Source organism: Photinus pyralis, unplaced genomic scaffold, assembly GCF_008802855.1.
Source record: "Photinus pyralis isolate 1611_PpyrPB1 unplaced genomic scaffold, Ppyr1.3 Ppyr1.4_LG6, whole genome shotgun sequence".
In the NCBI taxonomy this organism is placed as follows: domain Eukaryota; kingdom Metazoa; phylum Arthropoda; class Insecta; order Coleoptera; family Lampyridae; genus Photinus; species Photinus pyralis.
The window spans coordinates 38745665-38761441 of NW_022170663.1; the positions used below are offsets into that span (position 1 = coordinate 38745665).

A 15777-nucleotide genomic window follows, 5' to 3' on the forward strand; every position below is an offset into this window, starting at 1 on the left:
GCCGCATTTTATATTTTTTGTTTGAATCTTTGTTTTTGAAATTTATTTGGTTTAACCGCAATGCAGAACATATGTGATACCGTTATGCTATTGTTTGTAATTGTTTACGTTTTTGGTGCAATGCTTGCTTAATTATAGGGGCGACGCTACCTCTATCTTGCGGGGGCGAGATTACGCTAATCAAAGCTCTTCAGTTTAGAATCTATGTGCGATAAATGAGTGGCGATCCAATAATTTCCACATATCTTGTTTTTAGTTAAATTTGCCTACAAGGCCATGCAATTTTCCATCTTGCTTTTAACAAAGACTTTATTGCACCAAAGATGAGTCACATCCTGTGTATTTCACCCAAAACTTGTTTTTAACCTATATGTTACCTCTGGAAGTTTACCTGCTACTTTTTGTGATGTTATAATTTTATGTTACGCATTCACATCATTACAAACAATTAATTTTTCAACACAATTTGATATAAATTTGACGGCTAGTTTTTTATTGGTAAGTTCTTTTTTTCCCAGCCTATTTCTATTTTTATTCAGTGAACTACCATTTTCAAAGTTTATTTTTGCAATGTAATTTATTTCGACTTAAATTTCCGAGCTTTCACAATCTTAATAATTGTGATCATTATTAAACAAACTTTTCACAGTTTGATTGTTTTATTTTACGTTCCTTCCCTACTGTGCTTCAGGTCAAAGCGTTGTCTACAACTAACGTAAGGGGATCCTGCCTAAGATGTTTGATCACATGCCACTTTTCAAATTTAAGCGGGACCTTGTTTAGTTTTGGAGTTGACTTTATTTCTGTGTTCTTGTAGTGTGAAGTTAGCGTAGAACCTGGGGGTTAAGTACACTCATATATGTATTCATACATATATGAGTACACTACAGCATATATGACTAAAAAATAAAATGATTACCCGAACGTCTTTCTAGTGACAAAAACAAAGGGTGAATTTGTATTTTTAATGCGGAATATTTTGGAAACTAAACTAATCATAAAATCTAAAACAACATATTCAATTTCAGAAAATAAAACGACACAGCGCTAAAAGATTAAGAAACTTGTTATAAAATCTCCCTCTGTTTCATTTATTCAACGATTCAATTATTATATATTTGTTTACTCCATGTAGTATATACATTTCGTTTTAGTCAATCCGACTGGTACACCAATGCAGCTCAGGGTGGGTAAAGTAACAAACCTTACCCGCAGGTAATTAATTCATGCGGAGAGTTTCATCAAATATCAAATAAATAATATACTTACTGACTGGATGATTATTCACGATAGGAAATGACAAAAAAGAATTTCGATGAAGCAGTAGGTCCTTCAGTACAAGAATGGAGTACAGCAATTGTCTTCATTTACGAACGTTTAAGGGACAAATCTAGATAAAGGAGAAAAATCTCTATTAGGATGAGATCTAACGAAATAATTTTTAAATGACAAGCGGCAAACACTCACAAAGCAATCGATTTTGCCAAACGAAACGAATTACATTCAATTGTAGAATGTATTTTTATAAAAAATAAATTATAAACTGTCATAACATAAATCATATAATCAACATGCTAAGTAACCCAAATACCAAATAACTTTTACCACACATTCGCATCTTGTATAACTTATCTTTTGTGGGATCATAGCAAATTCATAATAAATACACTGGTGAATTTGAATTACCAAAAATGAAACATTCATAATTTACAGTTCTTTCACTATGCTTAGAGAGTGTGTCATTTAATGACTAGTACTCTTATTTAAAGAAACTTTCCACATTATATTGTAAACATGATGTAAGCTGAAATATCAAATAAAATAAAACATTTACAAATCATTCTGAAGCGATACATTAAAAAATTATTATTAATTTGAGAAATTTGTTTTCATCCGTCTAAAAGCGAATCTGATTCAATATAGTGTTCCCGAAAATGCCTGCAGTTTTCGTGAACGATCGCCGCCAACTGCTTTACACGTGTCGGAGGTGCGGGATGATTAACAATGTCCTGCAAAAGGCGTAAACCACTTTCGAGTTCCACTAACGCGCAATATTTCGCAGCTAAAAACAGACAGAGAGCATTGCGATATTATTTACTTTAAGCGCTTACGATAGACTTTAGTTAAATTCGCCAACGCCCAAACGGCCCAGTATTGGCATTCGGGCGTTTCGTAAATTTTCACCAAATTCAAAATTGGCTCAAACGATCTATAGTTTATGTTTCTTTGCGATGCCAAGTCCCATCGTTCGATAGCATCTACCATTCTTCTTAAAACCGACGCACGTGTTGGATGCACTATGGTCCATGCTTCGGGGCCATCCGATGCCATATGCGATAGGACGCCGGCGGCGTTATAGCTAACCTCGATCCCGTCACTGAACGAATCCAACAGCTCCGAGAATACGGTAACGTAGTCCGAAGTCATTAAATAATGTCGTAGATCTTTAACCTCGGCCACATTACCTAATAAACCCATCATGTTTCTAAGCAGTTCCTCTTTATCGGGAAATTTCTGAAAGCCAGCGTGTTACTTAGGTGCTCCATTAACAACAACGCGCGCATACTTCGAGACATTTCAAAAAATACTCCATGCCTTTGTTTTCTAAAAACTTTTTACAATTGGCAGGCGTCTCGTCAGTCACATTCCACATTGTTGACCACGCTACTTCTAAAACGTCATCGCATAGTGCTCTCTCCAAGCGATCGGCGATTAACCACAGCATTTTCTGAAACAGAATTGCATGACATGCGCTAACAAGAGATTGCCCTTACGTTTATAGCACCAAGTTCGCCTAGTTTGACTTTTTGTTGTCCGTCCACTTGACACGCCAATGAATTTAGTAAGTATATACCAATCCGTTGTACAAAACTTTCTTGTTGCATGCCGTAGACAGAGTGTAATAAAATATCAACTAATCTCTCATACTGGAAAATCTGAAAACAAGCCTTGATAAGTGAATTGAACTAATTGATTACCGCATTCTTCAGATTGGAGGCAGTAGTGACTGTACCATATAATTCCAAAGGATGATAAATTAATATACTCCTAAATAAACTCAAATAGTGAAGGTAGGTCAATCAAAAATATATATTTAAATAATAATATAATAATTCTATGGTCGTCACGAGTAACGCTCAGCAGCCAAAGGCCAGCTCGGCGTAACCAACCGCTCTTCTGGCCGCCTTCCGATTATGATGACGCGGATTCAAATCCCGGAGCGCCTGCTATTTTTTTATATAGTAGTCTCGTCTCGGCAAAACAAAAGAGAGCGAAAGATTGTGAGACTGCTGTCGACACTTACCAAGTGCTTTGTTACCTACCCTCGTTCGATTAGCAACTTACTACTCTTAGGACCAGATCATAATCCTTTGGTTTCTCCTACCAGCCCACATCCACTGTCAAGAAGCCTTAGGGAGGCTCAGGGCACAACTTACCATGACTGACCTCTTCACACGAGAAACTGTTGCGAAAAGCAGATCTGACAACATCGCGTAAGTGGGAAGAATAACCAATTTTCATTTTAGGTATCAGTTTCCTATTGTAACATTTTCTCCATGCTTTGTAAGAGAGTCTTGAGTCTAGAGAAAGGTTTAGAGGTTAACTACAAGGCTTTGACTCATTTCCCAAGGCCATCACGTGGCAGCAGAGAGGAGGGGGGATATTTAGGAGTGAACAAGCGAATCCATCTCTCGATTTCACCATGACTCATTTGGCAAGGACATCGCCAGGTATCGATTAGCCATTAAAAATCAAATATGACACCGCAAAAAAATGAGGTATTGAACTTTGAAAATGAAATACAACGCAAAAGTGGGGGTCATTATGTCTAATGACCTTGAAAGTAGAATGACACCTGAAAGAAATGAAGGATATTGAGCTTAGATAACCTTGCAAATAAAATATGACACCACAAAAAATATTGACCCTGAGTACCAACAAAAAAATTAAACTCTTATCTGGGTCGTAATTTGGACTCTATAGAACAAAACACAACACAGAACATTTACAGATGTAACAAATTTATTCGGCATCAATCAATCAAATAACGTAAAAAAATGGGCATTCAGGGTCAGAAGACAAATACAACGCAGCAAGCCATCGATAGAATAAATTAGTACAAATTTTGCACAACCCTTGTGCAGGTAAAGCGCATTTTTTTAAAACACCTCTACGAAATTTCTTCCATAAATAACAAAGTTGGCACTGCACATCCTACACAAAACCAAATTTGGAAAATGGCGCTACATTTGCTTTTATTCCACGTGGCTATGTATCAAATTTCATTTGAATGCCTCCATAAATAAGAAAGTTGGCACTGCGCATGCGCAAAACCAAATTTGGAAAATGGCGTACATTTGCTTTTATTCCAAGTGGCTATGTATCAAATTTTATTTAAATGCCTCCATAAATAAGAAAGGTGGCACTGCGCATGCGCAAAACAAAATTTTGAAACTAGCATTAAATTTGGTTTTATTCCAAGTGGCTATGTATCAAATATTATTTAAATTCCCAATGGTTATATTTCTTCCAAACGTCCCAATCGCCCTTTGTAGGTAGTTTCCTTCGACAATTCACTCTTAAGATATAAGGAATTATAACCGATCACGACAAGGGATCGAGGAGGAAGACTGTGGTTAGTATAAATTAACTCCTTTCGTTGAGACCTTTCATTAGAGTACCATGAAGGATAAAACTAGTTCCACTCCCCCCCCCCTTCTCCCTCCAACCCGTTCTTCAATAAGAGGACAAAAAGAAGGGCAATAGTTTGTAGAAAACTGTTCCTTTCGTTGAGACCTTTGATTAGAATACAACCCCGTCGCTCACTGATCTCGAAAAACAGTCGCACGCGAAAGTTATAGTTTGTACAAACCAATTCATTTCGATGAGGTCTTCCATTAGAATACCATGAAAGGTAGAACATGTGTTTTACCCCCCCCCCTCTCCTTCGTAAACTTCACTTCTTTAATTCTACTTAAACACTCACTTTAAACGGCGTAATAAAAATCTCTTACCGTCCACCAACAAACAAGTTCACCATTCACGTCTTCCTCTGTTATATAAAACATCCTTCCCTCTCTCACTTGCCGCCTCCACTTGCTTAACAAATTAATGCGTCGTGGAGCACCTGTGTTGTCTTATCTTGAAACTAATTAGCTTACGCAGCGATAACAGATTTTCTTATCGTTACGACCAGATTTACAGAAGATAACTTTAACAAAAACCTATTTCCAGATGCCCCTAATGACCGACTGACGCACAAACACTCAAACACCAAACGATGTTCCTTCAGAAACTCACTTCTCAATTTAGACGACACTGAATTCGTTGTAATTACTGATGTAATGCAGACTCCTTGCTGGTGGATACACTCTCTCCTTCGTAAACTTCACTTCTTTAATTCTACTTAAACACTCACTTTAAACGGCGTAATAAAAATCTAAACGGCGTAATAAAAATCTCTTACGGCAACGAAGTAACTTTCTTCTAAAAGTTACTGGCAAAACTAAATACGCTCAAATACCGTCCACCAACAGACAAAGTTCACCATTCGCGTCTTCCTCTGTTATATAAAACATCCTTCCCTCTCTCACTTTCCGCCTCCACTTGCTTAACAAATTAATGCGTCGTCGACCACCTGTGTTGTCTTATCTTGAAACTAATTAGCTGACGCAGCGATAACAGATTTTCTTGTCGTTACGACCAGATTTACAAGAGATAACTTTAAAAAAAAATATTTCCCTAATGAACAATAAAATAAAATCAAAATACTACGCGATTATGAAACAAAATCACATTGATCTCGAATTCAAATGATATGATTAACATTGTGTTTAACCACAAAAAACAGCCAACATTGAACGTTAAAAATATTTGAAATTCATTTAGTACCTTTTTTTAGATCTACAGAGGTACTCACTAATAGAAGAAATCAAGGAATCAAGTAAATATCTCTGGAGTTTTAAAGCCTCCCCGTCGGCGTATTTCCCCACCATTCTAGCCAGTTGTTCAGATATTCGTTATTTTACGAATCTTATCCGCGACCCTCTCGCTACGCCTGCTCGTCTTGTGGGGGGACGTTTCTTCTAATTACAGGGTGAGGTAACAAAGCGTACAAATATCACCGCTTTTAATTTTTTGGGTAATCTTTTGGATCTTTGCATTTTCCAAATCTGCAATAAAATGAGGTGTTTCATTTTAAAAAATGTAAGTTTGCTACGCCACTGGTGATCCGAACATTGGCGCCGGTAATTGTGCACTATTTTAGTCCCGCTATGTTTCGAATTTTCGATATGTTTTATGGTAAAGGAACTAAGATCCGAGGGGTCTTAGATGCTACATCCTGTATACCACCTATACCTACTATACACAACAGCAACGTGGAAAAAAAACGGCACGAAAACAACAAATTTACCTGTTTATCTTATACATTTTTGTGTTTTTTTGCGGTCTCTTACTTTATTAGACACAGCATTGTTTAAAATAAAAAGAAATACATACCACGTCCTGCGGAATTTTGAATTGGCACAAAGTTAAACATCCGTTCCTCATCATTGTGTCATCACTTTTATGGGCGAACATTCCATTTAACAAGGTAGTAATTATTCTTCGTTTTATTCTAACCACGTCGTGCAATTCCTTCCCTGCGCCTTTTACGATGTAAAATAAGGTAGCACTAAAATTTTACTTCGGAAAGGTGTTATACACGAATTCCCGCTTACCTTCCCGAGATTTGTATGTGTCTTTCATGTATATGTCTATCCATTGACTCTAAAACTACATTGAGAGCTTGGCCAACATACTGACAGCTTTCGAAACGAAAAAAATGGAAAAGCTCATTTAAAACCTTTTGTAACATTTCCGGTCTATCTAGGTAGGCGAGTGCGGCTATCAACACTTGCTCCTCGTTCGCGTTACCCGCAATCTAAAATTTAATTATACACATTACAATGTCCCGTAAAATGGGAGTCTGACCATAGCACACAGCAAGTAAATAGGTATTTCATAATTCGTTATGCATTTGTTTCACCTAACTCGGAAAGTACACAGAGGAATTCAATTAATAATTTAATTAATAACCTAATACTATGCCATTGGGCCCGAGCCCGACTGAGTTAGTGTTTCACAATTTGATACTTTGTTACTGATTTTTACCTTCGTCAATTTTTATATACAGTGTGCTCAAGATAAGGATGTTGGGGATTTCGGAAACCATGGAAGATACGATGATAGTCAAAGTAGAGAAAAGATGTGCAACTAAAGAGTTATTGTCATGCTTTAAAGAAAACCTGAAATTTCGGATTACTTCTGAAGATATGCGAGAAAAACCGAAATTTTCGATTTTGTTTTTATTTTTTTGTGATGGTACAGGTACAAAAAAATAAAAATACTTTCTCATTACCATTATTTGAACTCTATCAGACAGCGACAGAAATTTTCAACACAAAATTTCGTTTTGAGGAAATCATCACCAACTGAATTCTTATATAGATTGTAAAAGTAGGTACATACTGTATCGCGTAGCATTTTTTATTATGAATACAACGATGTACCGTTCACAAAAAAAAACAAAAATTGGAAACTGTTTCAACAGGATGGTGTACCCGCGCACAACGCCCTAGTCGTGCGAGACAAATTTCCTGGAAAACAGAAACTTGAATTGTGACACAAGATGGCGTTTTATAAGTAAGTGATCACCTCGCTGCAATTTCGTAATGTAACCACTATAATGGTCCATTTTTTGAAAAAATGTCAAATTTCATTTTTATTTTAGAAATGGACAGTTTCAATCAGCACTTTTTTTTCGGAGAATCTGAATTTCTTATCAGAATTTCCATAAGACGCCAAATGTAGAAGTTCAGGCTACTACTTTCTTATTTATTATGGACGCCATATTGGATTTTTATGGAATTAGGTAGAGGACAAAAAAGAAATTCATTTGAATGCAACGCCATCATGGCCATGTTGATTCAGCAAGATCTAGTTACCCGTGGATGTTTTGATGAAAATGTAAAACTTCTGATTTTGAAATGTTTCATGTAAATTTATGTAAAAGTATCGTGTGGAAGGAACAGACAGACAAACGACAGATAGACACTGAAAAATTGAGCATATAAGCATTACCACAACTTTGTTGTGCTACGCTAAAAAACCAATATGATGCCCATAATAAATAGGAAAGTAGTAGCATGTAGCTTGTACATCTAGAATGCTCTGCAAATTCTTATGCCAGATTCAAATTCACAGAAAAAAAGTTCCCATAAGAAGTGCTCTAAGGCCCATTTCACACTGAGCGGACCTGTGGCGGAGACGTGGCACAGACTTATGTCCTCTCCGCGCTGCCCCATAGAAACAAACGATGTATCGCACACTGACGCGACGTGGCACGGTCGGCCGCCTACCCGCCACCGTCACCTCTCTTCCAAGTCGCTAGTGGCGTGTCTCTTCCAAGTCAGTACTTAGGTGACCCACGATGCGTGACGATATTTCATGTCACAATCTGGCCTTCTCAATGTGGTTTGTTTGCGTCACGTCTCCGCCACAGGTCCGTTCAGTGTGAACTGGGCCTAATGGGAACCGTCCATTTCCGACTTTCTTAGCAAGGGAAAATGAAACCAAAATTTGACATTTTCAGTTTTTTGGTGATATCTCAATTTCTGCAAAGATTGTTCAAAAATTTCAAATGTTTAGTCACAAGAAGGGGCAACTTTGTCCCCATTTAACTTACAGTGTGTCTCTCACGGTTACTGCGTATCGCCCTGTACAGGGTCGCCGAATTTAGTCGCTAATAAGAAGTAACTCAACTATAAGCAATAAAAAAAATTAACCTTATAGTCACTATGTGTTTTTTTGAGACAAACTCGATGTTGGAAACCAAACTGGCCTAAATACAGTCTTTTGTTTTTGTGTTATGGGCAAAAGTTGCATTTTTTCGATTCCTAGATAAAAACCTTTTTTTAATAGGTTATTATCGGAAATATGTTTATTACAAAAGTTTCTTTGTAATGATTGTTGCATAATCCGCCGTTTTCAAAATAAGTATACGGGGTCAAGTTAAAAAGTTATGACAACCTAATTGGAACACCCTGTATATTCTCATCTAAACATTAAATCCTCTTTTCACAAATATGGCACATCAGGGATATTAAAAACATTCACTTGATTCAAAAAAATTCAAGATTCAAAAAAAGATTTTAATTTTTTGAATCTTTTTGAAACGATATTACATTTTTTGAGTTTTTTAATGGTACCTGTACAGAGTGGCCGAATTTGGTTGTTAGGGTAATTAAATTAAACTATGTGATAGAACAAATCAGTCTTTATTCGTGTTTTGACATAAACTCGATGTTGAAAACCAAACTGCCCTACAGTCTTTTGTTTTTGAGTTATGCGCAAAAGTGCATTTTTTAATTTGTAGATAAAAATCTATCACTTCTTTGTTTATTAAGTTATCAAAAATGGGTTTATTACAAAAGTCTCAGTTTGGCGTAATGGTTTAAGACTCGGACTCCAACTTCATAGGTGATGAGCTCGACTCCCACAATTTGCCAGTTTTTAGTGGCACAAAACGTCTCCTGACTACCGTGCTTCGGAAGGCATGTAAAGATGGCGATCCCGACAAATTAATGAATTAAACTAACTAGATTAAATATAAATATAAACGTTTCTTTCATATAAATTCATATACCTATTGCTTTGATAATGGCCATTAAAATTATATGGCCGAAACATATACCGGGATACCGGGTGGTGCCTAGCGCGACGCAGCATAGGGATTTCAATGGTAATTTTTTATAGTCAATTACTAGCTCCCCTAATTATTTTAGAGCAAAAGTCTAAATAGGTTTTTTTAGAGAAAAAAATACTGCATCTGTTCATATCATTACCTACTTATAATTTTCCGTTTTTTAAAACCGTAGAAATCGAGAAAATAAAAAGGTTCATTTTACAATAAATCAGATATGCCTTGGAATTACCAAAAAAAACAGCGATCACGTTTCATTATTTGCCTTTGACATATATTAAATTTATACTTGTTTATAAATTAGTTAAAGAACTGCAGGTGCAATAACGTTCAAAATGTCCGTCAAAATCATCAGGAAAACGACAATACATTCAACGTTTTGGCTGCAGTAGCGGAAAATCCGAATATGAGTTTAGGAACAAATCTTCTTCAAATCAGTTTTCTTTCTTACATTATGTAGGTACTCTGATCCCGGAAAATGATAAACAAATAGTATCTGATGTAGATGCAGCATACAATCTCTAAAAAAACATTACCCTAAGATGCCTTTTATTGCGTCGGTTATTTGAAACAGAATTAAATATGAATATCGTTCGACGTCAAACAACGATAACTTAGATGCGATGCGCTAGTAGTTTGTTAAAAGATTCCAAAGCATCACTGATTTATAAAAATGTAATTTTTTATTTTGTTGATTTCTACGGTTTTAAAAAACGGAAAATTATAACTAAAAGTATGAACAGATGCAGTATTTTTTTCTCTAAAAAAACGTATTTAGACTTTTGATCTAAAATAATTAGGGGAGCTAGTAATTGACTATAAAGCAATTACCATTGAAATCCCTATGCTGCGTCGCGCTAAGCACCACCCTGTATATATGTAAGCCAACAACAGTCAACAACAAGAATAAAAATAAATTTGGGAAAGACAACGATTTCTTAATTATACATCCCAAACAAAACATAGTTTAAGAGTTACCCCATACTAACGACCAAATTTGGCCACCCTGTACATTGAATCAATTGAAGAAAGAGTGAATCAGGTTTTATTTAGAGAACGAACAAACATTAAGGGTAATTTAGCATTTTTTACTTTTCCGCGCCCATATGTGGGTAGGTAAAACATTCATCATAAGAATAAGTCGGTTGTTCTAGCTTTGTCCGGCTTGTTAACACAATAACTCATAATTTAATGGGACAAATTGCATAAACTTTTGCTGGCATATTTGTTACACTGTTGCCAAGATATTCAAAACTCAAAAACAACGAAGTGGCAACACTGTTATCCTATATCCGTGTACTGAATCTGATTGTAATTCCACTATAGCAGGGGTCGGTAACCTATTGAAACGGAAGAGCCAAAAATTACAATTTACAAAATTTCCCAGTTTTTAAAGAGCCACAAAAAATTTTTGATTCAATATTATAGTATTGGCTATATACAGGGTCCTGCAACAGTGCGTTGGTTTTTCCTACATAGCTGATGCCTGGTAAAAAATATTGTTGGTTGCGGATCTACAGAAATTATTTTTGAATGTACAGGGTGTCCCATTTTTACGATGTCAATAAATAACTGATCTTTTTAAATAGAACATCCTGCATATTTTTACTTGTTTCAATGTCATTTGTTCAAAGTGCTATTCTTTTTCAAATGGAACTACCACTATTTGATTGTCTTTTGTGTTCTCTTCAATGTTTATAAGGGGTGCCATGTGCTTAAACCCCGCAGTTTTTATGTTATTCGGAGTAGGCAGCTATAATAAAAAAACAAAAGAATACCAGTAAGTAAACAAGTGTCACAAATTACATAATTATTTGCTGCAAGTGTACTTTTGATTTCGTAAACAAAGATAAATACGGAGAGCCGCAACTTTATATCAAAAGTCGCATGCAGAATTATTAAGGAAATAATGAGCACTTTTATGCTTGTAAATGATGAACATCAAACGCCACCCTAGGTAGCACTGTGGTGGATTTTTTAAAACCGCTGAAGATACAAAAAATGGTTGGAAAAATCAACAGTAACGAATTATAAAATACTTTCGGTTGCTCTGTATTACAATCGGACTACGTACTATGTTAGGGGACATAAAACAATGGCACTCTTACCAATTTCGCCGGTATGTGATGCCTCAAACACGCATCATGCTGCGCATCGTACAACCCCAGAAATTGAAACGGATTATTCACACGGGAGGCTAACCCTGATATATCAGAAGCTATTGCGACTTCCTCTCCGGCCTCTCTAGGTTGCGCAACTCCTCGCCCGGCCAGATTTGTACCCGAAATATCCAAAGACACCAGTTTGGTCAGATTCTCAACGATCACTTGCAATAACTGACTACCGTTCTCATATTTGCCATTCTCCTCTTTCGATTGCGAAATATCTAAATGACGTAGATTCTTCAATTTACACAGCGCCGGTATTATGTTCTCGATGGTATCAACGTTGTACAAAATTAACGATGTCAAATTAACTAAATGGGAAGTGTAGCAAAAGTCTGCGAGCTTACTGCAATTTGATAAGTCTAAATACGTTAAATTTTCTAAAGGTTTCAGTAACAGCATATAAAATTCGGGTTGAAGGGATTCGAGATTCTTCACCGTCAACCTTCTTAAGTTTGGTGTTAATATGATGAAGCCCTTCTCGAAGAAGTAGTTCACGTCACGATGTAATACGCGAAAGCCTCGTCTTGGGAAGATATCAGTGTTCTCGCCAACAGTAAGTGACTGTAACTTAAGGCCGTACGCCGTTATGTACCTTAAGCATGTTATTCCTAGTGATGTACAGTTATTTAATTCTAACTCCGTTAATCTATGCTGTAATAAAACTTTGAGACTTTTGTCTTCGATATCTGTATTATGCAACTTGACCCTTTTAAGTCTTGTGCATTGTCGATCACGAAATATATTAATAAAGCTATCAATTTGTTGTTTGTTTCTATTCAAACGACCCATTAACAGTCGTTCGCATATTTCTACAGGTAAAGCTACGTTATGATGAAGACGAAGTTGGTCTGTATTTGGTTTGTATTCGCATATCGTGTCCAGGTGATTTAAAATGTAGTCGACACAGAGTTCTATCAGGGATTCCGGAGCGGCACTACTACATAGTATGCACGATTCTGTAGGTAGAGGTAAACAGTGTCGGCAATTGGCTGACTGAAGCATCTAAAAATTATGTTTTAATCATTGCAGGTGCTAAAAATAAGGTAAAATCCTAATATAATTACTTTGTCTTCATTCAGGAAATTTCAATAATCCAAATCTTATCGGTAAAGACATATTATACAAATGATTTTAATAAATTTCTTCCTGCGGTTACGTGTATAGTTGTACAAAAATAAAAACTCAAAATTGTAGTAGATTTGGAAAATTCCAGATGTTCAGAAACAGAAATAAACTATTTTTGTTATGACTTATCGTTTGACATCTGATTTGGGGACAGTGACAATTGTGACATATAACTACTACCAACCTCATCCCCCTATTTCCCTACAGAAAATATTCCATTGATATCATCGAAAGATACGAGGGCTGCTGGAAAGGTTTTTGACAACGTTTTGAAAATAAAATATACAATTTATGACCGATTGCACCGACAAATTTTAGCGGAGCTCAGCTTAAGCGTAGCTTAAAAACTTTGGCAACGATTATTGCGACAATGGTTTGCCTTGAATTTTAAGATAATATAAGCTCTGCTTAAGTCTCTGATGCAAATTAGTGACGACTTTAATCAATTTTTGAAGTATTATGCATTTTGCATTTGTTCGAACCAATTTGCATTCAAGGATGATGCGTGCAGTCTGAGCGACTATGCGACAAAGAATTAAGAAAAATTTAAATTGTCATTTATTAAAGCACGACACATCGAAAAATACCTACTGTTTATTTTGTGATCAGTGTAATTATCCCACGAATAGTTTAGCAATTACAATTAGTGCGTGAGTACACTAACGTTAAACTTAGAAGAACAATGAAATCAATTAGAAATTACACAATTAACATACAAATTAACTAAAGGCTGTTTTAAAGCGTCATCGACGTAAGGAAATGTCGGCGAGTTGTAAAGTTGTACGAGTGCGTTAGAATTTGAATGATAATTTGTGATCTTTATTTGTAACTAGCTGCCCGACCCGGTTTCGCACGGGTGTTTATAATTTTCGTATTCGTAATTACATGTTGGGATGGCACATCCATGATGTTGGTTACAGAAAAAATAATACCTTAAAATTTGGGTTGAAACCCCTTTCCCGAATTATATTTGCGCCAAAAAATGATGTCAGTTGGAATACACATCAGCTTATAACTGTTGAATATTCTGCAAGAAATGCTTCGACAGAGGGTTTTGCCCTGAAAGAAGTAATGAATTCAGTGGTTCAGGTGGCGTTGTAAGTTGAGGTAATTTGACCTTTCTACTGGCACAATATAATCCTGCTGGTTCTAGACGAAACCTCAAAAGCGGAAGGAATTCTGTGGAGTATTGGACTCACCCATCAACTTTTTGAAGACACTCGGGTTTACATTAGAACCTAGAACTGCCGTTTTCTTGTTCCCATAAAATACTTTTTCATTGCCCTTTTTTGAGCACCGTTGGAAGATTCTTAATACAACGTTATTGTTTCGGAGAAATTATCACAAACTATACTTTTTTATATGGCCCGTGGAAAAAGTACACACTTGTAGCACATTTTATTACGAATACAACTTATGTACGTCACGTCATTTTTTCTATTTTCCAGGAACTTACCCGATTGGTATGCTCGCAAGTTGTGCGCGGGTGCTGTCTTCTAGAGTTCAAAAAGTGGCAATAAGAAAGTGTCTTTTGTCTTTCTTGTTGTATCTGTTCAAATAACACCAGCAAAAAATAAACCCATAAAGAGCGTTTAAAAAGCGACAGAGCACCTCGGTGTGACTCCACGGAGTCATTGGATTTGACCCATTTTCAATTGGCTTATTAGTATTACATGTGTGCAAAGTCTGAACCAAATAGCTTCGAGCGTTTACCAGAGACAGAGAGGCGTGACGCTAAGGGGTCATTGGATTTGACCCATTCTCAATAGACTTGTTACATGTGGCATATAAGTCTATACTGTGCAGTTTCAACCGAATAGGTTCAAGCGTTTGGCAGGGACCGAGAGACGTGACCCCACGGGGTCATTGAATTTGGCCCATTTTCAATAGGCTTAGTACTTGTGGTATATATGTTAACTGTGCAAAGGTTGAACCAAATCGGTCCAACCGTTTGACAGTTATCGTGTTCACGGAGAGACGGACACCAGCGACTCCCCTATAAAGTTTGCATCGCTTTGCTTTGCCGCTTAATAAACATAAAAGCGGTTTTTCTGTCACATCTTCGGAAGTAATTGTAATTTTTTTCTTTACTCTAAAGCACGATAATAATTGTTTAATTGGGCATCTTTTTTCTAATTTGACCATCATCGTATCTTCTATGGTTTCGATCTCCATGATAGACATCCTTATCTTGGACACTATTTTCAAGCGAGAGAAAGCCCGTACCAATGAGTAAGTACCTCGTCGTACCTACTGTAGTTTATAGTAAATCTTAAATGGTAAATTTAATCTCTTTATGGCTTAATTGTATGTTGGGTCGTCCTCAGAGGCACAGGTTGGAATGAATTTTGTAGTCACGGTAAACCTTGCCCTTTTTATAAATAGAATTTACGGACATGTTTTTAAAGCAGCTGCAGATGTAGGGTAGGTAATTTTATATCTTGACGATTATTTTCCTAAATTAATTAGGCTATTCTTTGCTTTCATTTTTAAGGCCGCTTGACATGGAGCAATACTACGCGCAAGAACTTGCAGAAAGAAATTGCAAGGTCAAATCCTTGCATGCAATAAGCATTGCATGGTATTTGACATGGTGCAATTCTATTTCAATTGCCACATGTCTGCCAACAGAAGAAACATATGGATTTGTCAACAAAGTTGTTAACCTCAAATGAAAATTAAATTTTGATTGCTTGAAGAAACATGAAAATTACAAGAATAAATAAGATTAGTAAAAAC

At 36.3% G+C, this 15777-nt stretch overlaps 1 protein-coding gene across 1 annotated transcript; it reads right to left on the bottom strand.

Annotated features, from left to right (window-relative positions):
* Nucleotides 1-1502: 1502 nt before the first annotated feature.
* LOC116173440 (protein zer-1 homolog) lies at nt 1503-13195 on the bottom strand. Its single transcript, XM_031490922.1, has 8 exons — nt 12978-13195; nt 11854-12915; nt 6723-6925; nt 6502-6676; nt 2775-2936; nt 2567-2728; nt 2112-2514; nt 1503-2062 (listed from the first exon to the last, which is right to left on the bottom strand). Exons 2-8 carry the CDS (start codon nt 12913-12915, stop codon nt 1890-1892), a joined length of 2340 nt encoding a protein of 779 aa, XP_031346782.1. The 5' UTR covers nt 12978-13195; the 3' UTR covers nt 1503-1889.
* Between the last annotated feature and the right edge of the window lie 2582 nt (nt 13196-15777).